General features: G+C 36.1%; 1 protein-coding gene across 8 annotated transcripts in view; it reads right to left on the reverse strand.

Moving 5' to 3' along the window:
- The window catches only part of ZZZ3 (zinc finger ZZ-type containing 3), a 101,414-nt gene that overhangs the window by 35,248 nt on the left and 40,297 nt on the right, over positions 1 to 25,869 (reverse strand). For 5 of the 8 annotated variants that reach the window (XM_028513561.2, XM_036026304.1, XM_036026305.1 and 2 more), the window contains one exon: positions 24,095 to 25,647. The exons of the other annotated variants lie outside the window; for them this stretch is intronic. In XM_028513561.2, the coding sequence (XP_028369362.1) occupies positions 24,095 to 25,596 (1,502 nt within the window). In that variant the 5' untranslated portion in view covers positions 25,597 to 25,647. The remainder of the gene's footprint in view (positions 1 to 24,094; positions 25,648 to 25,869) is intronic. 8 annotated transcript variants of the gene reach the window in all.

Genomic DNA, 25,869 nt, shown 5'->3' on the forward strand with positions numbered 1-25,869 from the left:
TAGGTAGGTATGTAACCTCAAGAAAGTCTTGAATATATACGGCAACATGTAGCAGCCTTATTCATAACCCAAAACCCAGAAATAACCCAAATGTCCATCTAAGCAGAATGGATAAACTGTGGTACACATATATAATGGAATACCATGCAGCAATGAAAACAAACAACATCTATTTATATCAACACAAGAATACTGAAAACATAATGCATCACAAAAAGAGTATAAGCAGTATTGGCGAAAAACTAAGCTTTATTATTTAGGGACACACATATAGGTGGTTTAACCCTTTAAAATAGCAAATAATAATTCTGAAAAGGATAAGTGGTTTGGTTATTTTTGAGAAGAGGAAAGGGGAGTAACTGAGTAACAACTCACTGGGGACTTCTGAAATGTTGTTAATATTGTTATTTCATAGCCTGGACTGTGGTCAAACAATTATAAGCTGTTTTATTTCATAATTATTTTATATCTGTATGTATTTCATTACTGTCACATGCAGGAGACACTGCATGTGACAGGAAAATTTACTGAAAAGGGAAAATTTTCGAGGATGTAAATGCTACAGAGAGATCACTTTTTTCTTTTAGAACTTTATTTTAAATTCACATAGGAGTCCTGGCTCAGTCTCAGCTCTCTCAGCAGCTAACTACAGAACCTTATTCAAGTCATTAAACCCTAGGTCTTAGCTTCCTCTACTATGAAATGAGAATGGACCAGACAAGTGATTGCCAAGAGGTTTTTTCAAAGTGAAACACTTTAGAATTTAAGAAACTTATTCAGTTTTGGTCACTCATTATTATACATTCTTCCTGAGTTAAAAATGGACTCACTTTATATCATATACATAAACACAGCATTAAATCACTGTTTTCTTCTTAAGAGCCTAGTTTACCAGCTCTGCCCATAGTGAGAAGTATGCCAAGTAACTGCTCCCAGAGAGGAAAAGTATTTAAAAAGATCCAAGGGATTAAGTTTCTTCTACTTAACAATGCCTACTTATGGCACATTAATGGCTTTTCTCTCAGAGAGATTACTTCCAAAAAGAAATTACCTAGATTATAATGGCTGTGGTTAATAAAGGGACTGGCTGTTCTAGGCCTAGTTCACTGAACAGTATACTTCTTAAAGGCAAAAATTTCAAGTACACCTATTCCTGTAGTTTAAAAAATGTATGTCTTATCTAATTTATTACACCCTGCAATCCTTGAGAGGAAAGCCATTTTTTTTAGTTTTTTTAACACTGCGCCACAGCATGCTAAGGTTCAAAAGACAAAGATAAAAACAAGTGAAAACCACAAAAGTAATATAAGCTGAGTAGTTATTTGGATCGATGAGTTTTCAATGGTTAAACCTAATGGTTAAACTGTATACAGAATGTGTATTCTTGGGAGTTCTTTAGGTATGCTAAAGGTACATATAGCCTCAATCCTTTTTAAAACTTTAGACTTATATGGACACATAAGAGGGAAAGAAACAGCAAATTTATGGATGACATGCAACTGAGAATAGCAAATACTCTAGATGAAAAAAATCATGATTAAAAATAACTAGCATGCTAGAATAGATGAAATTTAGACCACATAAACTAGACATGATGAAATTTAACTCCATAAACAAAAAACCTGGAATTGAACTACAAAACAACCAGACAAGTACAGGATGGACCAACTTGTCTGAACAGGCATAAAAAATTGTAAGCCTCCCAGGTGATCCTAAGTTAAATTAGAGGTTAAACTGTAAAGTGGCTGCTCTAAATATGTATTAGCCTGAACTTATACAAACAAACTGAAACACATTCCAGGCACAGTCACTGTGCAAAGCATTTCCTCAGCCATTCTGACAGGTACAAGCATAACCAACATACAGCCCTACCCTCAAAGTCATTACAATTTAGGTTAAGAGGGTGTGGATATGTATACTAGTAGTTGCTCATTTAAATACTGACAAGAAAATTTATAAAAAATTCCTCGTCCATTCCTAAATTGACAAGAATTACAATGATTAAGATACTATAAGAGAACAAGACATGTAAAATTTAGCTAACCATGATGAGTACATAGCATATTAGGAACTAAGCGATCATTTCAGGGAGATGCAAGCAATATTTCACATAAGAAGTAAAAACCAAGTTAAATCTTGAAAAATGTGTGGTATTTCAACAGGAAAGGTGACAGAAGGTTAAAATATACCAGGTAGAATAAACAGTGGAAGGAAAAAGCACAGAGGCAGCTTAAGTGTGATGTAAGTTGAAAAAGTCAGGATAGTATGGAGGAAATACAGCAGGAGGGCAAGTTGAGAACACTAAACTCTTTAAATGATACTAAAAAGGGCTGCAAATCTGATGAGACCAAGAGATATGGGTTCTAGTCCCATTTTGACAAGCAGTAGTCAAGATTAAATCAGGCCTTCAGTTTCCTCTTCTACAAAATGAGAGCTTCCAAAATCACTTCTTTTTTAAATTGAAACAGTTTAAAGAAATGTAACATAAAATCACTTTACACTTCCATAATCCCCAGAACTACAGCTTGTACATTTGTATTTAAGGAAAAAAAAAAGTTCCAAATTATTCTGAAACATCCCCTGCATAAAGAAGTACCACCCTAATGCAATAGGAAGCAACTTCAAGTTTGGAACAATGATGACATTAGAAAATGTTTGCATTTGGAAGGCTAATATGGCTGCAATGGATAAAATAAACTTAAGAAAAGGAAAGGCAAAGGAAACATAGAAAGGCTATGAAGATGATGTTTTCTATTACATTCTGATGCCATCTTCAACACTAAGTATACCCAGAGGTTGTTAATCAGCTGGAGTTCTGAAAAGTAGAAAAGTTAAAGAATGTAGCTAGTAGAAGAGAACATATTAAAACCGTCCTCAAGATATGAGAGGTTGCTATATAGTAAAGAGAAAGTCAAACTCACATCACTGAGCAGAGGTTTTTAGGAAAGAATCTGAGGCTCAATGTAAGGAAAGATTTCATAAAGTATTGAGTTCCCTGTCACTAGGTAAGTTCAAATACATACTGAATGACCACCATTATGCCCTGGCTGGTGGGGCTCACTGGACTGAGTGCCAACCTGTAAACTAAAGGGTTGCTGGTTTGATTCCCAGTCAGGGCACATGCCTAGGCTGCAGGCCAGGTCCCCAGTGTGGGGTACAAGAGAGGCAACCGCACATTGATGTTTCTCTCCTTCTCTTTCTCTCTCCCTTCCCCTCTGTCTAAAAATAAATAAATAAAATCTTTTTTTTTAATGTAAAACTACAGAGGCAGTAAAAAGATCAGTAGTTCTCAGAAGCTGGGGAAAGGACAGAGGGTAGAATATTTGATGCAAAGGGAACTTTTTTTTATACCAGTGAAATTATTGTGTATGATACTATAATGTTGGATGACATTAAACTTTTTCAAACTCATAAAACTCTCAAGTATAAATAATAAATTTTAATGTATGCGAATTTTAAAAAATCATTTAAAAGATTAGGGGATCCTAGCAAGGAATGTGATACAAAGACTTAACTAGAATATAAATGTATAAAACAACCTCACTGAGAGGGGTAGAAGGAAAAGGTTCTGACCTAGATTACTATGGAAATGAGTGACATCTCTAAGAATAAAGCAAAAGGAACTGCACATAAAGCACTATTTCCAGTTGACAAAATTTCCCAAGATGGCAGGAGTTAACAATTCTAATACTACTATACATATATAATAAAATTAAACAATTAAATAAATGAGTGGTGGATGTCCAGGTTTGCCAGTACTGGAGTGGGAATTTAAAGATAAGCAAAGAAAGGAGGCAAGACTGATCCCCATGTGATAATACAGTGAATTAGCAGTAGAGTCAAAATATGAATTCACGTTTAGCTTAGTAAAGATACAAATGACTACCATACAGATATTTAGATATGTGTATATACACAAATTAGTATACAAACATTTTTTTGCTGTCAGCTAAGACCGCTAAATAAAAGCAACAATACCGCCCCCCAGTAGGAATGAGCATACAAAATACCAAAATACTGATTCCGAACACTGTTCTCGAATAAAGAGAACAAGTTTTTTTGCAGAGACAACCGATTCTTGAATGGGGACAAGAACTATACAAGATGAGACTGGCACATTTTGAAGTTCCAGAAAGTAAGAAACTGCTCAAAAAACAAACACATGTAACAAAAACATACCATCTCGAAAGGGACACAAGAGCCAATAGAAAGGTTCCCAATGGCCAAAACTAGCAACAATTTGAGCAAAATAAAGTAGTACTAAACCATAACCCAGGTATAAAATAAATATTTGCGTCCATACTGCTATAGATAATTGAATGAAAAAAAGGAAAAAAATCTCCCACACAGAACTCCAAATAATTTATGTAGTCTTCCCTCAAGAAGGGAGAACATAACTCTGTTCTAAGTATGGACTGTGCATAGTGACTTCTTTCCAAAGAATACACTACAGACAGGAGGAAAAAAGAGTAACTTTATAGCAAAGAAACCTGATGAATAGTACTTCAGCCAGTTGATCAAAGTCAACATCAAGAGCGATTAGATCACATTCATAGTATATACCCTTGTTACAATGTGATAAAAATGGCACTGCAGCTCTGGATCTTCCTCCCCAAAACTCACAACTCCAGTCTAATCATGAAGAAAACATCAAATGCCAATGGAGAGAAACCTAATATAACCCCTGACCAATACCCCTCAAAACTGCACAGGTCATCAACAAGGCAAGTCTGAGAAACTGCCAAAGCCAAGGGAAGCCTAAGGAGACATAAAAACTAAACATAATGTGGTATCTTAGATGGGATTCCAGGACAGAAAAAGGACACAAGTTCAAACTAAGGAACTCTGAATAAAGTGTGGACTTTATTATATTACACATATTAGTTAATTAAGATATATTTAATAGCCCTGGCTGGCATAGCTCAGTGGATTGAGCGTGGGCTGTGAACCAGGCATCACAGGTTCAATTCCCAGTCAGGGCACATGCCTAGATTGCAGGCCATGGCCCCCAGCAACCGCACACTGATGTTTCTCTCTCTTTCTCCCTCCCTTCCGTCTCTAAAAATAAATAAATTAAAAAAAAAGATATATTTAATAACAATATATTAGTCTATTAATTATAAGAAATATATTAATGGAAGATGTTAATAGAGGAAAATAGGTACAAGGTATATGGAAATTCTCTGGATTTCATAATTCTGTAAACTGAAAACTGTACTAAAAATAAAGTTTATTAAAACAAGAAAAGCTTTATAGTTTTTTCACCGGGGTAATGAAATTTTACTAAGATACCCTCAAGGCTGATATGCAAAAACAATAAGAATAATAATTTAAAACTTTTATAAGAAATCAAGGGAAGAAAATACCTGACATGAGAGTCAGCACATGTGGACCAAGTCAAAAGTCTGCCACTAACTTTGAAATCCTGAATATTATTCATCTTTTTTGGTCTAAGTTTTTATACCTATATATTAAGATAAAAACAGTCTCTGAAACCCTTATCAGTACATGAATTGTAAAATGTTAGAATAAATCTCTTTAGTAGATCATAATAGTAACAAAGAATTTTGCTGTACCTCTAATTTCTAAGAGAAAAATAAAAAGCAGGTTAAATTACATGAACAATTACCATAATAGCTTTGCTACTTCTCCTAGAGTAGACTCCCATCACTGGGCCCTAGATCTACCCTAGGATCCACTAATTGAATGATTTATTAACTACTGTATCTTTATCCTAAAGTAGCAAAGAAGGTCAGGTAACGAGAATGACTGGCTATAAAAGTCACAAGTGAATACAGTGTTATGACCATGAAGAGGAAAAGAGCGAGCCTGGGATGTGCCTAGCTTAAAGTTCCAAACCCCACACAGTACTTATCTATTTTCAAACCAAAACATAACTTCAGATTCTAACCATGGCCAAAGTTATGATCCACTTCTAATATTAGCAAATCAAATGTAAAAAGAAAATTAAATTCTTCAGAGCAGCCTTAACAAATGGGGTGACAGGAACAAAGACTATAAAGCATGGTGACCACAGCAGAGGCATCCGGACACATCACAGGCTCCACAGGTATATCCAGTTGCTTCCTCATCTTTTTCTCTCTTTGCTTTCACAACTGATGATCAGCAGACCAACCAATTCAAGGAAGCCTTTTTTCTAGTTAACAAATAAATTACAATACCACTACCACAGTAAACGAACTTGGGATAGTGAGGGGTTAGTCAAAATTAAAAAGATGAAAAATAACAGAATATAATCAATGAAGGTGATCTATGCTGATTAGGAAAATTAGAGAACAGAAAAATAACTAGAACGTATTCTGAATTTTTAACAAGGATGGCAACGATTAAATCAATGTGGAAAAACACTATCAGGTACAATAACTTGATCCTTGGTTTCAAGAAATTCACAATCTATTAAAGATGGTTAAATTAACAATTGCTGCATTTTTGTATTAAGTGCTAAATGATGCATATGCAAAATGACTTAAGAGTTGTTTGGAGCCAAGTTTAGGAGTTACATTTAATTCAGGTTAATGAGATGAAAAACATCAGTTTCTCCATTTACGATTTTGTTTTTGACACAAAGAATATATATTTCTCCATGTTACATTTTTACACCAAACTTATTAAGAATCTCAGTAAAAATTAAATGTCCTTGAAAATCAATTGCCACTGAGGATATTCTACACTGTTCAAACAACATTTTAAGCAATGATGGTTGAGTCCAGCAAAGTGAGAAACACTACTAAGGTAAAAAACAGTCTACTTTTTGCTTTTTAAAATAAAGCTTAGCAACTCAATAGTACTACCTTATATTCACATGCTACCTAATGTAACCTCTGTGTAATTCCTGCGTATCAATCTGCCCCAAATTAAATATTTCTTTGTAATCACACATTAAAGCATTCTCATTATTCCTTCCCCCCAAATAGTTGAGTTTTCTTTGTTTTCTTTAAATACTCAGAATTCACGTTTACCATTACTACTATTGGTTTCACAGCTTCCAGTACAAGGTACAGTATGAAGAATAATTAACAAATCTCCAATTCTCAAGGAACCCTTTGGTGTTCTTAGGAGTTAAGCCATACTTAATGTCCAATTATAAACATTTAGCTAACCCAAGTTAGTTTTAAGACTGCTAAGTGAATGCCCACTGAGCACTACAGTTTCTCTAAATATATTAGGGTTCTACAGCATAACCTGTCTACTTCAAGAGATAATCTGGTAATCTCTTTAAAAAACTTCGTCTTCCAGCAAGATGGAGGCATAGGTGGACGAACCGTACCTCCACACACAACCAAGATTGGAACAACAATAATTTAGAGGCAGAATAACACCCAGGACTGACAGAGAATTTATCTGAATGGAAGTCGGACAGCCAAGAAGTTGAAATAGACCTGTTCCTCCAGAATGGTAGGAGGGGAGGAGAGGAGCGGCTGGGCTTGGGTCGTGGCGCATGAAGAAAAGGGAGAACTAGGCGCATAAGGCAACCTGGAGTGAGTGAGGCAACCGGGGCGAGAGGGATCGCAGTGGGTCGACCCTGAGTACTCGAGTGGCAGCTGGCAGACCCAGTGAGGTGGCGATTGTGGACTGGGACAGAACACGCAGCCCAGGATCCCAGGGAAGGGACAGTGGTCCCAGGAGAGTGGAGCTACTGCCATTGTTCCCTCCCGCCCCTGCCCTCACATACATCATCACAATCTAGCAACTGGGGTGCCCAGCCCCAGTGAACACCTAAGGCTCCGCCCCTCACCATAACAAGAGCGACGAGACGGGGGCGGGGGGAGTGATGGCTCAAATAGAAAAACAGATCAATGCCCCAGGGCTCATCCTTTTGAGCGACCAAGAGATAGCCAATCTATCAGATGCACAGTTCAAAACACTGGTGATCAGGAAGCTCACAGAATTGGTTGATTTTGGGTGCAAATTACATGAAAAAAATGCAGGTTACCATAAAAGAGATGAAGGAAGATGCACGGAGAACCAATAGTGATGGGAGGGAAACTGGGACTCAAAACAATACAGTGGACCAGAAGGAATAAAAACAACAACCAAACAGGAAAGAATGAAGAAATAAGAATTCAAAAAAAACGAGGAGAAGCTTAGGAACCTCCAGGACATCTTTAAATGTTCCAACATCTGAATTATAGGGGTACCAGAAGGGGAAGAGGAAAAGCACAACAAATTGAGCACATATTTGAACAAATAATAAAGGAGAACTTCCCCATTCTGGCAAAGGAAATAGACTTCCAGGAAGTCCAGGAAGCTCAGAGAGCCCCAAAGAAGTTGGACCCAAGAAGAAACACACCAAGGCACATCATAATTACATTAGCCAAGGTAAAAACGAAGGAGAGAATCCTAGAAGCAGCAAGAGATAAGGGGACAGTCACCTACAAAGGAGTTCCCATCAGACTGTCAGCTGATTTCTCCAAAGAGACCTTACAGGCAAGAAGGGACTGGAAAGAAATATTCCAAGTCATGAAAGACAAGGACCTATATTCCAGATTACTCTATCCAGCAAAGCTTTCACTTAGAATGGAAGGGCAGATCAAGTGCTTCTCAGATAAGGTCAAGTTAAAGGAGTTCATCATCACCAAGCCCTTATTTTATGAAATGTTAAAGGGACTTATCTAAGAAAAGAAGAAAAAACATGTATAGTAAAAGGACAGCAAACTCACAATTATTAACAATCACACCTAAAGCAAAACCAAAAGAAACTAAGCAAACAACTAGAACAGGAACAGAACCACAGAAATGGAGATCACATGGAGGGTTAGCAACAGGGGAGAGGGAAGAGGAGGGGGGGGGGAAAGGTACAGAGAATAAGTAGCATAGAATGTAGGTTGAAAATAGATAGGGGGAGGGTAAGAATAGTATGGGAAATGTAGAAGCTAAAGAACTCATAAGTATGACACATGGGCATGACTAAAGGGGGGGATATGGGTGGGAGAGGGTGTACAGGGTGGAGGGGAGTGAAGGGGGGAAAATGGGACAACTGTAATAGCATAATCAATAAAATATATTTAAAAAACTCCCTCTAAATACTAAAGCAAAAATTAAAGACTGATCAGTAACTGACTTCTCCTTGTTAAAAACACCAGTTACCCCATTTTTTTAGACTAAGCAGCTCCACTGTTTTAAAAAAAAAAAACCTAAAAATGGTGGCATATGCTTTTCATGTATTTATGTACTTACAAATTGTTTCACTAGACCTCACCGATACCTTTTTATGTTAAAATTCACATAACTAAAAACTCACCATTTACCCATTTTAAAGCATATGAAGCGGTTTTTAGTACACTCACAATGTTGTACAACCAGCAGCCCTTGGCAATCTTTAATCTGCTTTCTCTCTCTATAAATTTGCTTACTGTGGATATTTTGTATAAATAAAATCACATAATATATAGCTTGTTGTCTATGGCATCTTTCACTTAGCATGTTTTCAAGATTCATCCATGTTGTAACATGTAGAAGTAATTCTGATTACTCCATTGTACTGATAATAACTCATTTTGTTTAACCATTAATCAGTTTGTGGACAAATAAATTGTCCCCACCTTTTGACTACTGTAAAGTGGGCTGCCATGAACATGCGTATGCAAGTTTTTATTTGAATACCCGTTTTTAATTCTTTTCAGTAGAATTGCTGGACCATATGGTAATTTTATGTTTAACTTATCAAGCAACCAACAAATGGATTTCCACAATGGGTGTACCATTTTATTTTACATTTCCACCAGCAATACATAAGGGTTCCCATTATCCATTTTACAGACAACTAACAGGTCAAGGATACAATCTAACCCAACACATACTGGTCTGTAATGGGCATGTTCTGACAGCCCACTCACCTCTTTTCTGCAAGACATCCTTGTGGCAAGGATATGCCAAGACAGACTTTACTTCCCCTTCCCTCCAAACCCCATTTATACTTTTGCCAGGGATGGAAACCTGACCCAGGTGAGTATAACAGAATGAGAAGAGGTTCTGGAGAAGAAAAGTCTGACCGATTTGGGGCAGGATAAGCACAGTGGGAAGTCACTGCCATTTGCAAACTGAACTTATCAGGGAAAATGAAAAGTATGCAAAAACCATTAGTAAAAAGAGAAAGCCTGCACTGCACAAAGAGAAGCAGATGCAATTAAATAGTGACAGGTTATAGTTTTCTGAAGACTGGTTAGACTTTATTTCCTGAACTTGGGTATTCATAACATTGTCTATTTATTTAAAATAAACACTTTTTATCTGACATACTTTGACTGAGTTTCTGATTTCTGCAACCAAAAAGCTCTTACTAAAACAAGCTCTGACCACCTTGACTTTATTTTCCTTGTAAGTTTTTAAAGTAACATAAAGAGATTCTTTACTAGTAGCTGGATTTTAACAGTTTGTATTGAAATTAAATAACTTCTGAAGCACCATACACAGGCTTTCACAGGGGAAAAAAAGAATGTATCTTTAAAAAACAAGAATGTGTCAGTAATTTTTAAATCCATATTTCCTTCAAACAATGGACTTCCCCTCTGCCCCCCAGATTTCTGGTGGTAATAAACCTTAAGAGATGACCTTTCAACTTCTTCCTAGTACCTGTTTTTCTAAATCTGTTCACAGAATTTTTTTTTTTATTCACAGAATTCTTGAGTATTCCCTCTTAAATCAGGAAGCTGAATGTAATTGTATTGTGGTCGCTATTATAAGTTCTACAATCACCTAGAAAAACTCCTGACCACCAGCCAGATCAAGAGCCACATATTTTCTCTACTCCAGTTTTAGATTACCCATTCTAAGAAAACAATCCACTGTAATATCTAAAAAGTTTACCTTCAATTCTGGAATTGCAAATACATAAAAGTTTCATATAACAGAAACAGTAATTCCTAATTATAAACTAATACTCTAACACACAACATACCTCAAATATAGGCAGGTATATATCTGTTACGCTATTTATACACAATCACTAGACAATAATTTCAAAGGCACAGAACATGTTTTATAATTTTTAAATTATTTCTAGCATCTACTTAAAAATATAAGTTTATACAGAAAAGGCTGAGTAATGCCTTCTATTGAAAAACTTTAATAGGACAGACACACAAATAAATAGGGACACACATTTTTTTTTCAAGTTTTTCACTCTAATAAAGACAACCCCCCAAAAATTATCATTCTGTATGCATTCTTAAGCCTACAAGGCAAAAGTTTAGATTGTAAAAATATAATTGAAACCATATAAAACATACTGATCATACTAAACTTCTACATTTATAATACAGGACAGTAACTTCCTCTCTTTGAGGTCTGGTATTAACAACTAAACTTACATTTTATATGGCCATGTAAAAACATTATTTTACCATCAAATCATCTATTCAGACAACCATCCCTGATTGTGAAATTCACCCTTCTATGCCCCACACTATTACCTCTCCCCAGTTCCTGAGTTTACTGAACTATGTGAATGCATATGCAGTTTATTCATTCTTTAAAAAAACCCTAAAATCTCAACTTTTTTAAAGTAAAAAAAGGAAATTATCACTAACTCATTAAATTCATAATTATAAAAGTCAAACTAATGGTATGAAGAATTTCTACTATGAAAAGCATACTAAATTTTTCTCTGAAATTTTCATAGGACAAGGCTTTACATTTCTCCAATGATACATCAACCAACTAAAAAAACATGGTTCCCTCTAAGGCCTTGATGTCTACTGTACATGGTTACAGATAAGTATAATTTGCTATAATAGAGCAGATATGGACCAATTAATCAGTCTTGGAAAGACAGGAAAGATTCATCGAGAACATGATGTTTAAATTGAGATAGCCTTCTCCCTATGCAGAAAGAGGAAGGAAGAATAATACTAGGGGAAATGGGGCAAGGGAGGATGAGAGCAGGGAGTTAGGCACATGTGAAAGTCTAGAGTAGAACAACATGATAATCAAGGAACTAAAAAGGTATAGTAATCTGTTTAGAATCTAGAGTGAGCCCTGGCCAGGTAGTTTAGTTGGTTGGAGTTGTCATCCCATATACTAAAAGGCTGCAGGTTCCATCCCCAGCTGCGGTGCATATGGGAGGAAAATGATTAATATTTTTCTCTCACATCGATGTTTTTCTCTCTCTCCCTTTCTTTCTAAAATCAATGAAACTTATTCTCAGGTGAAGATTAAAAAAAAAAGGGTGAAAGGCAAACAGTAAGAGAAAATGCACATTTAAACATCATGCAGTAATTCACTTTACATGGTACATTTTATTCCAAGGACATTTACTCCATTAGGAGTCTAATAGGGAAATAGTACATGAGCACCACAGAAAGCAATTAAGGAAGCTTTCCCGGTAATCCAGGAAAGAGCTGTTAGTGACCTAAATTTAATAAAGTTGCCCTGGCTGGTGTAGATCAGTAGACTGAGTGCGGGCTGTGAACCAAAGGGTCGCTGGCTTGATTCCCAATCAGGGCACATGACTGGATCGTGGTCCAGGTCCTCAAGAGTGGACGTGCAAGAGGCAACGACACATATTGATGTATCTCTCCCTTTCTCCTTTCCTTCCCCTCTCTCTAAAAATAAATAAAATTTTTTTAAGTTGCACTGAGAATAAATACATAAAAGTTGAACCAGTAACACTGGTGGGAGAGTAGAAAGTAGTAAAAAAGTAATAACTTGCACTTTTCTAAGCTGAACAAGTGAAAGACACTAAGTAAAAAGATCGTGTTGGATATTGGATGTGTGTGAAGAAGTTCAATTTTAGACATGGTCCACTGAGTTACCATGGGGTGTGTGAATGGGGATATCTTGATCACCGGTCTAAAGCTCAAGAGTAATCTGACTGGAGATAAATATTTGGACATCTTTCAATGTATAGAGGGCAATTTAAGCTAGAGCAGTGAGAACACCAAGATAGAGCATGCAAAATACATGGAAAGTCAGTAACTGAGCAGTGCCAAAAGTTAAGGGCAGGGCAAAGAAAGAGAACTGAAACAGAACTACAGAAATCAAGTCACAACAACTTTTCTTAACAGATGAGAAAAGTGACAACCATGAAAATGAAGGTATTTCCCTAGAATCATAATGCCAGCTAAAAATGGTAATGGAAAGGAGCTGAAGCACTCTTCAAATCTAGTCCAACCTTTGTAAAACATTTACAAATAAAACATTTTTAAATGCTGAGACTCTAGATTTGCATGCAAAACAACATTTAAAAAATAAAAACATGGTTAGTGACTTTAAAAAAATTATGACAAAATATTACACATTTCATTTAACTCTTCACATACGTTTTGAAATGTTTATTAAGAACATACTTTAGGTTTTGATGTAATCTTTTTCAATCTCATTTCTTATCCTCAAAGGCAATAAACTATTAACACAGCCGTTTCTCTCCAATTAAAAGTTTAAATGTAACAAAACTATCTTAAGCTCTTATACTCACAGAATTGTTAGCTAAAATTTGACAAAAAATACATTTAAAAATAAAAGGGAAGGAAAATGCAGGACAAGTAAAAAGTAGCCAAAAAAGGTTAAAAAAAAAAACAAAAAAAAACACAGTTCTGTGACCTAATACAAATGGTAAAAGATTATACTACCAGGAAAAATAAATTTCTGCAGAATATTCTACATTTACTTTTACTTAAAAAATCTGCAAGAAACTGGATTAAAATGATTTAAAAAGAAAAGAAAAGGAAAAAGAATAGAATAGAATAGAAAATTTACCATGGCTTTCTGGAAAATACAATACAGCAAATTTGGTCCAGCAAAAAAGCCCCGAAGAGTCAAAGAAAACAGCTAAGTAAAACCCAGATACATTACTCTTTAATCTCTTATGGTGAACATTTCAAATTCAGTAAACACTGTTTTATATCTTCTTCTGTGTCACTTTCTCTTTTACCCATCCCATAAATTGCATCTGAACCAGTGACTGAACTTTTACTTCTGCTCCAACCAAACAAACAGCTGATCAACACAACTAAAACAATGTCAAGTCACTTTACCTTCATTTTTTAATTGAAGTTGGTATTATTCCAATTTTTCTGACTTTGGCTTCTTAAACAAAAAGCTACTTAAGCTAATTTTTAAGATATAAGTAAAAACTAACCCTCATTGTCACAAGAATGTCAATAAAAAATAATTTCCAAGGCTTCTAGTCAAAACAGCAGAGTAGGTAATTTGAGTATTCACATCCTCCTTAAACCACATCAAAATTATAACTAAACCGCAAAATAACCATTATTCAGAACTGTCTAAAATCTACCTGAACAGAAGTTGTATAACTACGGATATACAGAAACCATGTGAACAGTAGTCCTATAAGTAAGAATATAAAGAAGCCACGTTGAGACTGGCAGAGATACAGATGGGCTGGACAGACACAGTATTAAAAATCAGTAGGAATATCTCTGCTGCCAAGGTCCCCCCTAGAGTCTGACTAGTCCTAGCCCTATATACCAGGCCACCCAGACCAGGGTGCCAGTGCCAGGAATGGAAGTCCCCATAACTTCTGGCTATGATAACCAGCAAAGACTGTATGCCTGGGTAAGACAGAGGACTACTGGAGTCCCAGGTGTTCCTCTTAAAGAGCCCATGAACAGACTTACTAATCAACTGACTCACTCATTCTGAGTTCCAGCACTGGGATACCAACTCAAAAGGTGCCAAGCACATACAGGAAGGAACTAAATTGTCTGGCATCAGGGTGAGGGCTAGGTGGGCAGCTTTTGCCCAGAAAGAAGTGCTAGCAGAGGCCATTGTTCCTTTGCTGGCCTCCCCATAAAGAGCCAGCAAGTGGGTGCCGTATCTGAATCTCTACACTAATGACTGATTCCCTGAGACACTGCCCAACCCAACTTTCATGCCCACACAAGCTGTTTCCAGTGGCTTTTCCATACAAACAGCCAGTCTGGGTTCATGCTTCAGACTTTCCTAAAATCTCTGAAATAAGCAGCATCTAGCCTCACCATGTCCTGGACCTCTTGCTTAGTGGCCCTGGGTCTGGCACTAGTGGCAGCCAACCTTGGTTTACAGCTTAGCTTTTCCCAGACATCGTCAAACCCAGCACAAGTAGCAGTCATCTGAAGATTGCTTTGTAGCTCATGCCAGACGGACCCACGCAGGGCACAGGCAGCAACTGATCTTTGGACTGCACCTCCTGGGAGGCCCCAAAGCCAGCACATACAGTGGACAGCCTCAGGCCACATCACATTAAAATCTAACCATCACACAAGCAAAACACTCAAGGGGCAATCTTAGAGGGTGCTAGAGCCCCACTGAAGCAAGTCCTACTCCACTGAGTCAGCCCATGTCAGATCCTCCTTAGTGGTCATGACCCGTCTTCACAGCAGATCTGCCTGGGGTAAATCCCTCCCATTGATGTGCTAACAGCAATCAAGCCTCAACTACAACAGGAAGGTATACACAGCCTACACAGGGAAGAAGGGAGAGACATACCTGGAGCACCAAGCTCTGCTGAAGGGGAAGTCTGCGCCACTGGACCCTATAGGACACCTACTACATTAGGCCACTTTACCATGCCTAGGAGACATAGCATCTCTACTGAACACACAGAAACAAACATAGGTAGGCTGGCACAATGAGGAGACAAAGAAACGTATCCCAAATGAGAAAAAACAGAATAAAACTTCAGAAAAGTACTAAACAAAATGAAATAAGCAATCTATACTAAACGTAGAATTCAAAACACAGGTTATAAGGATGCTCAATGAACTAAGGGGAACAGTAAAAAGTTAAAGACAAAGAGATAATCTTAAAAACAGCAAGAGAAAAGCAGTTAGTTACCTTCCATAAGACTCTAAGCTGATTTCTCAACAGAAACTTTGCAGGCCAGAAGGGATTAGCAAGAAATAGGAATGAAAGGCAAGGACACAGAACCTTGTCACTCTACCCAGCAAAGCTATCATTCACAACTGAAACACAGATAAAGAGCTTACCAGACAAGAAAAAGCTAAAAGAATTTGATTACCACTAAACCAGTATTACAGGAAACATTAAAGGGTCTTTTTTCAAGGAAAAAAAGATAAAAACCTGAACAATAAAATGGCAATAAATACATATATATCAATAATTACCTTAAATGCAAATGGATTAAATGATCCAATGAAAAGACATATGGTAACTGAATGGATAACAAAACAAGACCCTTACATATGTCTACAAGAGGCTCACTTTAGATGGAAAGACATACACTGACTGAAAGTAAAGGAATGAAAAGAGATGTTTCATGAAAATGGAAACAAACATACAAAGCTGGGGAAGCAATGCTTATATCAGACAAAACAGACTTTAGAGCAAAGGCTATGATAGAGACAAAAAAGAACAAAGCTATTCTACTTCTGGATATTTACCTGGAGATACCCAAAAACTGTAAATAGAAAAGACATATATATCCATATGTTCATTACAGCAATATTTACAAAAACAAAGATATGGAAGCAACCTAAATGTCCATCAGTAGAGGAATGGATAAAGAAGTGGTGCATATGTACAATGGAATATGACTCAGCCACAAAAAATGAAACCTTGCTATCTGCCAACAATACAGGTAGACCTAAAGGGCACTGTGCTGAGTGAAATAAGTCAGACATTGAAAGACAAATGCCATATAATTTCATTTAATTTCATTTATATAATTTCATTCATTTATTTAGAATCTAAAAGACAAATGAATAAGCAGAAGAGACAGACTCCTAGATATAAAGAACATTTTGATAGCTGCCAGATGGGAGGAGGGTTAGGCAGATGGCTGAAAAAGGTAAACAGATTTAAAAGTACAAATTGGTAGTTACAGAATAGTTGTGAGGATGTAAAGTACAGCACTGGGAATATAATGAGTAATATTGTAATAAAATATGTATGATATCAAATAGGTATCAGATTTATCAGAGTAATCATTTTGTAAATTATATAAATGTTGAATCTCTGGTTTGTATATCTGAAACTAATATAATAATGTGCATCAACTCTAACTGAAAAATAAAAATCTGTTTTAAAAAATTAACAAGGAAAAAATAATTTCCATATTGTCAACCAGCAGAGTAAAGATGAGAATCATGAAGAAAATACATTTAACACATATGAAAATCAAATCAGAGACTTTCAATTTTATTCACAACAGAATAACTAACCCTGAATACCTTCCTGTCACATACAACCAGAAATGTGGAGAAATACAGTAACGATTATTATTAAGACACTGGACAACAGGCACTGCAAGACTGTGATCTGTGAAACAGGACAAGCAAATCAGATAAGCCCTATGATCACACTTTCTACAGGGATGTACTGTCAGTACAGTGGAACAGGTCTTGATAAACAGAAACAGAAATAGTTGGGGGAAGATGAAATAGTTGGATTTTGAAGGACAGAGCACCAAAGAGAAAGAAGCAAAGAGAAAAAGACAGAAAACACAGAAATCTGCATAGAGGTCCCCTTGAGCCTTTGGCTGAAAATAATGCTGCAAGTGAAAAACCACGCCAAGAACAACTATTAAGGAGCTATACATGGAACAGAGTAAAAACATTTTTAAATGAGACACCAGAAAGGCCATGATACAGATGTAAATTAAAGACAGAATATGGGCCATTTGGACTTCCCCATAACACAGATAAAAGCAAAAGCCTTCAAAGGATCAAGCTCCTATCAAATAAATTAACTGCCTGTCAGAACAAATTTCAGTACTTCTTATTTTTATTTTATAAAAGATTTTACTTATTTATTTTTAGACAGATGGAAAGGGGAAAAAGAGAGGGAGAGAAATATCAATGTGTGTTTCCCTCTTGTTCACCCCTGCTGGGGACCTGGCCCACAATCCAGGCATGTGCCCTGAGTAGGAATTGATCTGGCAACCCTTTGGCTCAAAGGCCAGCACTCAATTCACTGAGCCACACCAGCCAGGGTAAATTTCAGCACTTTTTAAAGAAAGAGACAAAATCCAGACCCTCAACAACATATTTACAATGTTCACCATATAAATGTTAAAAGACAAGTGAAAATTTTATCAGTACTATAGAGAATCCTGCCTACTGATAGAGCCCACCTTACAAATTTCCTTATGTTACATTCACTGATTGAAGAGACAAGTAGAAACAGTTTCCCATAATAATGTAAATAAAATGGGTAAACAGACCCTACAGGAGGGGGGAGGAAAGGTATAAAAATCACAAGACAGACCTCCCTATTAATTACTATACAATATCTGATGACATGATCACTGAAATAAAATTCCTAAAACTAAAACTTCCATTAAGCCTCAAATAAACAGTAATTGTTTTAGATGGGTTTTAATGCTAATGAGTATTTACTATCATATATAAAGAAAAAACTATTATTTTTCCATTCAGAATTTAGGTATCTGGTAAGTTACGTAAGGCAGAGCCCCTAAACCCTAAAGCAAGGAAATAAAAAAACACACACAATTGAAACAAACATTCCAACTCTTTCTTCTCAAGGAGGGGAGGCAGCGGAACAACCTCTCCAGCAGACACAGAGATGCAGATCTTTGTGAAGACCCTGACTTCAGGTTAAGACCTGTGACACTATTGAGAACGCAAAAGCTAAAAGTCAAGACAAGGAGGGCATCCTGACTAACCAGCAGCATCTTGGTTTTTGCAAGCAAACAGCTGGAGGATGGCTGCACTCTCTCAAACTAAAACATTCAGAAAGAGTATACCCTGTACTTGGTGCTTCCTCTGTAAGGTGGCATCATTGAGTCCTCCCTCTGCCAGTTTGCCCAGTAGTACAACTATGACAAGATGATCTGCCAGAAGTGCTATGCCCATGCAACCCTGTGCTGGCTACGGCCCAAGAAGATGTGCAGTCACATCAGCCTGTGACCTAAGAAGGTTAAATAAGTCCCCGTAAGTTTTCCTTTCACTGACTGAACAAACACACAAAATATTCCATGCACTAATTCTTACCTATGCATTGAAAGACAAATTCCTCAGTGTATCACTCAAGGATCATGAGACATAATTCTGACAAACTTGGTTATTTTGATTTCTAAGTTTAAAGAGAACTAAAAGTAGTCAATTGGGAAGGAAGGATAAATTACTAGAGGAAGGTGCCATGATAACACAACTGACTAATGAAAGCCAACAAAAATGAAGAAAAGAATTATAAGAAGCCATAGAACTTAGAAAAGAACACAGAAAAGCCAAATTATAAAAACTATAAAAGCAGAGAAGCCCAAATCATTTAACACAGCCAAAAACAGACCCATTCTAACAGTGATGCAAGAAAAGTATCACTACATAACTTGTGTCACCAAAGATGACCCTAAATCAAGAAAAGGCTTAATTATACTTAAGTACAAATATACTTGGATTACAGCAGAAAATCACTTTTACAAAACACTGACATCAGCTGAAATTTAAAATGTTTGTATTCAAAGGTAAAAACAAGAAAATTCATTGAATATCTTCAATAAGTCAATGGACTTACTACACTTACAACCAAAAATTTTATACTTAGGACAGTTATCTCCTTTCTGTTGCTAATCTTTGTGCCAAACTCCTGGGGCCAATCTGGCTATTATATTCCACACCCTTTTTCCAAGAGTTGAAAAAGTATACCAAGCGTAAGTTTTCCCTAGTAACCTCTGACTTTAATATACCTAAATACATTTAAACTCCTCCCCCAAAGTATTTTTTGGAAATCATCCAAATCTTCTATTTAAAGTTAACCTATAGCTGTAGCTTTAATTACCCAATTTGTACATGCGAATTATTCCTCACAGATATACTAATAAAATGTTCTTTACTATGATCATGGCAGTATTTCATTTAATAAATAGCACAGGTTACTTACCCATAATCCTGCTTCTCTGACAGACAAAACAAGGTAATCATAACATTACAGAGTTTAAACCAGGGCTGAAGAATTTTGAAACCTGAGTACCCAAGATCTGCTCCATGAAAGAATTCAGCCTAGAAGCCCAAAGTCCATAGAATAAATCCTTATTGGATGAGTTAACCACATGTAGTTCAGACCATGAATTAGAAGTAGAAGCTCTAATCCCATTTCTACCAACAATTTATCACAATTCTTTAATAACCTAAAACCTTAATCGTGAGTTAGGAAATGGGTACTATACAGTGCCACCTGTGTTGTCTACTTCCAAGTTGTTATATCAAATATGAAACTGTTTTGTAAATTATAAAGTACAGTACAAATATAAAATTATTTTATCCAAGATGACTCCTTTAGCGCTTTCTAAGCAAAACCTGTCCCTAGTCCTGGAGTCCTCTGCCCCCTTGAAAGAATCTGCTTTGACAAACATTAAAAGCAATCTCACAGGAACTGCATCTAAAAAATCGAGGACTTTCTCTATAGGGTTCTGAAACTGATGAAGATATCAAATGGTTTGGCTTAAGCATGGTTCACAAGAAGGATGTAATTATTTAGTACATTAACATTTTCAGAGGACCAAATTTGAAAATATAGTTCTTGTAAATATTGTTTAAAATGGCTTGAAAATAAGATTTTTACTTGAAGACTCTATGAGCAATACTCTCAGATGAGCACTAACCATCTTATACTTTCCTTCTCTATAATTTTTAAAATTGGTATAAACATGAACAGTGTTATCAATGAATTAATCTTTTACAAGACCTCAAGAATCTAAAAACCCTAAAGCTGACTTTTCACCCTCTATATGTTCATGAAAGGCTACAACATCATTAAATAAAGCATTCCAAGGCTCTTCAGATATGTATTTTTAAAACTATTCTTGTACAATGAATAGTTCAGAGGCAAAAGACCAAATCACATTTTCATCTAGAAAATTTATTTTCCAGTGACTGCCTTGTGAATTGGAAGCTCTGAATGTAAAACCCAGGATATAAACTCTTCCACACCTGCTCGCCCTAGAGCCAGAACTTTAAAACTTACAGTTTCAGTTCTTCTGAATCAAAACTTAGCAAAATGTCAATTCACAAATGGCATGGGCAATGCACACTTAAGTACATGATCTCAGTCAATCTGGCTACTTAGGCCCAGGAGGGCATTATCTACCACTGTAACAGATTTCATCAACCTTGAGATCAAAGCATTTGAGATGAAGTACATTCCCCACCCCTTAATTTATGAGAAAGTACATCTGGTAAAACAATCCATAGCTGGAATCTTGCCAAAGAAAAAGATTCTCATTAGTCCTTTTCTCATAGTGGAGTTTTCCATTTACAAAAATAAATATATAAAAGCACACTGTAGATTTATGTCCTGGAGAAGAGAGCAAACAGGGTATGAGGTCTGGAATAAGTGCAGATTCATTTCCCTGGCCTATGGCCTAATTACCATAAATCAGGTCTAAGGATAAGACTACACAGAGTATCTTTCAAACATTTACAAGTGATTAGATAACCCTATATTTGATATCCTTGCAAACAAGTTGGATAAATTTTAGGCTGAATGTTAGGATAGCAGATTGCTAATTAAATAATCAATGTTAACTTAGAGGAGTGTTGCACCTGAAATAAAGAGCAATGTTCTCCTGGCTCCAAACAACTATGCCAAGCTCATTGTTTTCTATTAAAAACATACTTTTAAAACTGGCTACCAGTAAGTAAGCATTCACTAATGGTAGAGACATTCATGTATAGGCATGGTAATGCCCATTTCCTAGTTTCGAAAATGCAATTATCTGGAGAAATTTTCCACTAAGAGAATAAAGAAGAAAAAGAAATATTTGACGAGGTGTATGTACATCTCTGTGTGCAGGAGAACAGTAATCCATCTACCCCAAGTGTATTTTCCCCCCTTTACCTTAAAATGCCTTTTAACAACAATTTTTAACTTCCAGAAATGTATTTAAGATTTGAAAACAGATAGGTATCATGAAGCTATTTTTAACCATGACAATTTGGGTTTAAAAGAGCCAACATTATATCCAACCATTTCTTGGCTCTAGAAAAAAAGCATAGAAATAGGGACTTTACTGAATCAGATTACATGACATCATCAAACACTCTCTCCCAATTTTCCTTAAATTATCTTTAACCAAAATGTTTATGCAAGAGGAGGCTCCCTCTCCATCTCAGTTTTCCTAATTTGTTTCCTTGGTGAGTTAAAAGTGAAGTGTCAAAAGGCACTATTATCAAAAGATTTGGAATGAAGAAAAAAAGCAAGGACTGCCTGCCTTTTGCCCAAAGTCACCCAATGAGGCATTAATTTGAGAACACTGTCCTAACAAAGTAACTACTATCCAAATTCAAAGGACTTTGTATATTCTGATGAACCCATGAAATGGTATTGTTCTCCTCCTCAAGGCTTAGGAATATGCAACATCATTCTTTAACAACTGTTTTATAGGAACATCATCCTTCAGAATCATTATGAGGGGAGCTTTTATCAAAAAGTAATATCAGTGAATTCATAGGAAAATATTTTTCATCAATAACCAGCTAAGCCTTAAGAGAGCATCTCTTTTGCCAAAGAACCAATAAAAAGAACAGAATTAACAGAGTATCATTTTGTAAAATCACACATTTCTTGAGTTTTTGGTATTTCCCCAAGACAAATGCTCTGCTTCCTTGCACCTGTAGATAAGCAACTCTACTTTTAAAAATGGTTACATAATACCAATGGTAAAAACTCAGCTTATCTCAAATTTAAAAAACTTAAATTATGAGTTGTTTTTCTATTTAAAATTGGACATCAAACATTCCAAATACATGAAATGTTGAACAGTTCCATAAAATAATGAATGAAATGCTCAGATAAAATGACATCTCTATTAAACTTAGTATTAAAATGTTATTTATAAAAAGAAAGAAAATTTTCAGAAGAGGCCTATGCTAAAAGGCCACCATATTATCATATACAAACGTGAATTATCTGTAATGCATGGCAAAAAAACTTATGTTCACAACCATGTTTGATACTTTATTCTGATACATACCATGTTCTGACAATTGTCACAACAGAAAGTTTCCTCAAATCAGGATTTTTACATAGCTTATATAATCTGATTGTTGTATTAATTCAAAAGCCTGCTCTGTAAAAGTAAAGATGATTAACATACATGTCTGTCTTTTACTGTTGCTGACTTATGACAAACAGTGTTCAAGTTCTGTTCAGGATTAGAGATAGATAACTCCAATACTTTAAAGAAAATCTAAGCAAAACTACGATAAATTTGGACTCTGAATTCTTTATTTTAAAAACTGCCCTGGCTGGGTGGCTCAGTTGGTTGGAGCATCGTCCCATACATGCAAAGGCTGTGGGTTCCAATCCAGGTGAGGGCACATACCTAGGTTGTGGGTTCAATCCCCAGTTTGTGTTCATGCAGTAAGCAACCAATTGATGTTTCTCTCTCCCTCTCTCACTCAAAGCAATAAAAAAAAAGTCCTTGGGTGAGGACTAAAGAAAAAGTGCATTCATCACAAAGCTTAAGAACTGATACTATTTTAAGATATAGTCTCCCCTTAAAATTTAGAATTAGGGAACACCTGTCTCAAATACTTTATGTGAACTACAGAGCAGACAGACCCTTGCTAATATGCTAATTACAACATACAACTTGTTGTCATAGTATTGAGAGTCATATCTACTTTTCTAAGTCACAAAAGTAAAAAATGATGCATAAAGCACATTTTTAAAAAATCAAAGGTTATAACTGGAAATTAGATATATGTAACTAAGATAAAAGTAGATTTGGAACCCCCCAGATTTCCCTTATCGGGATATCTAGGCACTCATTTTTTGTTCTATACTACCCAGAAGGCACAGACACTATAAATCAAAGTATATTGTGATAACTAAAGATGTTCCCATTTTATAAATTAAATGAAATGGTACAAAACATTTAAGAACATAAACACCAATAATCAAGTTTCCACATTTCTCTTCTAATTGAGGCATGCTGAAATACCAAAACTAGAAAATCATATTGCTGTTGAGAAAGTAAGAGTTGAGTTTTAAATTTTCTTTTTTTTGAAGTTTTTTTTAAATGAGTTGAGAAAATTATGTTAGAACTAAAACTTTAGCTAAAGCATTAAATGTTGTGAAGACATTTATGAATAGTGAAAATTTAGGGAATAATAAACAAAGCAGAATTCATGGTTACCATATTTACACATACTCTTTGTTGTGTTTCAGTGCCACATGATCTGATTCAAAGTAATAAACATCAGGATCATCATCTTCCTCTTCTGTAATGTGCAGATTGGCACTCTCTTTGGCAGATGGCAAATTTCCAATATTGAGTCTTGCCTCTGAGGGTGGTTTAATTTGTCCTTCACTCCCATAATTTTCGGAGTCACAACATATCCCTTTTTCATTCTGAGAAATTTCATCAGGATGTGTGGGAGACTTACTTATATTATCACTAACAGTTGCATTTGTTTCATTAGGACTAAGATTATTCTCCTCAAACTGTCCATTTTCTCTGCAAGGAGAACTGTTTTTAGTGGGACTATTTCTGGTAGGGGCTGCCCTTCGTGGTGAAGTTCTCAGAGTATATCGATGTTCTTGAGGTTCTGATAAAGACATCGTTTGAGCTGAAACACAGTCTAGAACAGAAGATGGTTCCAGCTCTCCAGAAACTGGCATACTCTCAAGTCTTGTGTCCAGGGCGTTACTGGTGTTTTCATTACACTGCTCTTTTGAGGCACTGCTATCTCCCACCACATCTACTTCCTCCTCAGAATCCCTTAAAGATGACTGAGTTTCAGGAAAGGGGCCTGTAGCTGGCTCGGTTGTTAGCTGATTAACATGTTCCACAGGCAGGCAGGCAGTTACTATTTTGTGGTCCTCCAACTTGACCTGCACTTCTGAATTCGTGCAAGGCACGTTATGGTCTACATAACTGTCCTCCTTCCTACTATCAAGGAACATTGAAGTGTGGGTGTCGGAATCCCCATTTTCTGCTACTGATTTTTCCTGGAACACACAGGAACCAGTGCTGTTCTGTTTAGTGTTCCCATCAGGCTGACAGTCATCACAGTTTATACCAGCTGAATCACTGTCATCAACACCATTGACAGCCAAATAGCCTGTGATTTCTTCAACTACTGCAGAATTAAGTGGCCCTTCCTCACTGACATTCACCTTTTTAATTTCCCTTTTCTCACAATCATCCAGTATAAGACATCGACAAGCTCGTTTAGTCCCTTGAAAATCTGCATCATTGTCCACTACTGTATTCCTCTGTTCTACTGACTCCTTGTCTGATTTTATAGGTGAATCTTCTTCTGAACTGTTTGGTGCTTCAGATCTAAGACAACGCTTAATTCTTTTTAAAACTGGTGAAACAGGTTCTGTTTGCCTTTTCTCACAATTTTCTACAGCCTGCCTTTCTCCATTATCTTTTTCTGAAGAAAGTCCTCTTTTCCTAGGGCTTACCCATGATTCTCGAGTACTTTGCTGTTTTAAATCAGTAGTTCTCCCAGTATTATTTCCCTTCTGAATTTGCACAGGCTCTGGTCTCTTCTTTGGTGATCTTGATCGTACTTGAGAATGAGAAGATATTTCTTCAGGGTGAGCAATGCTACGATTCCTTAAAGTTCTACCACAAAAAGATTCATCCAAGCCGTTTAACCCCACTGTTGATCTTGTAACACGAGTAGATCGGGAAGCAGCCATACTATGGCAAGTCCCTACTATACGGTCATCATGATCCACTCATTGGGAAACCTTCAAAAATGTAAACAAAATAATGAGAAAAAAGGTAATAGTTAATATACCTAAAACAAAAGTATAAAGCTACAACTTTTTAATTCAAGTATAGCCAATATTAATAAATTATTTGATATAATGTATTGTATTAACATTTCAAAAATGCTATTAATAGATAACCATTCATTATATGGCACTTAACATGTTCCAAAAATCATTTTATATATTTTGTACACAATA

This window comes from Phyllostomus discolor, chromosome 5 (genome assembly GCF_004126475.2).
Source record: "Phyllostomus discolor isolate MPI-MPIP mPhyDis1 chromosome 5, mPhyDis1.pri.v3, whole genome shotgun sequence".
Lineage (NCBI taxonomy): Eukaryota > Metazoa > Chordata > Mammalia > Chiroptera > Phyllostomidae > Phyllostomus > Phyllostomus discolor.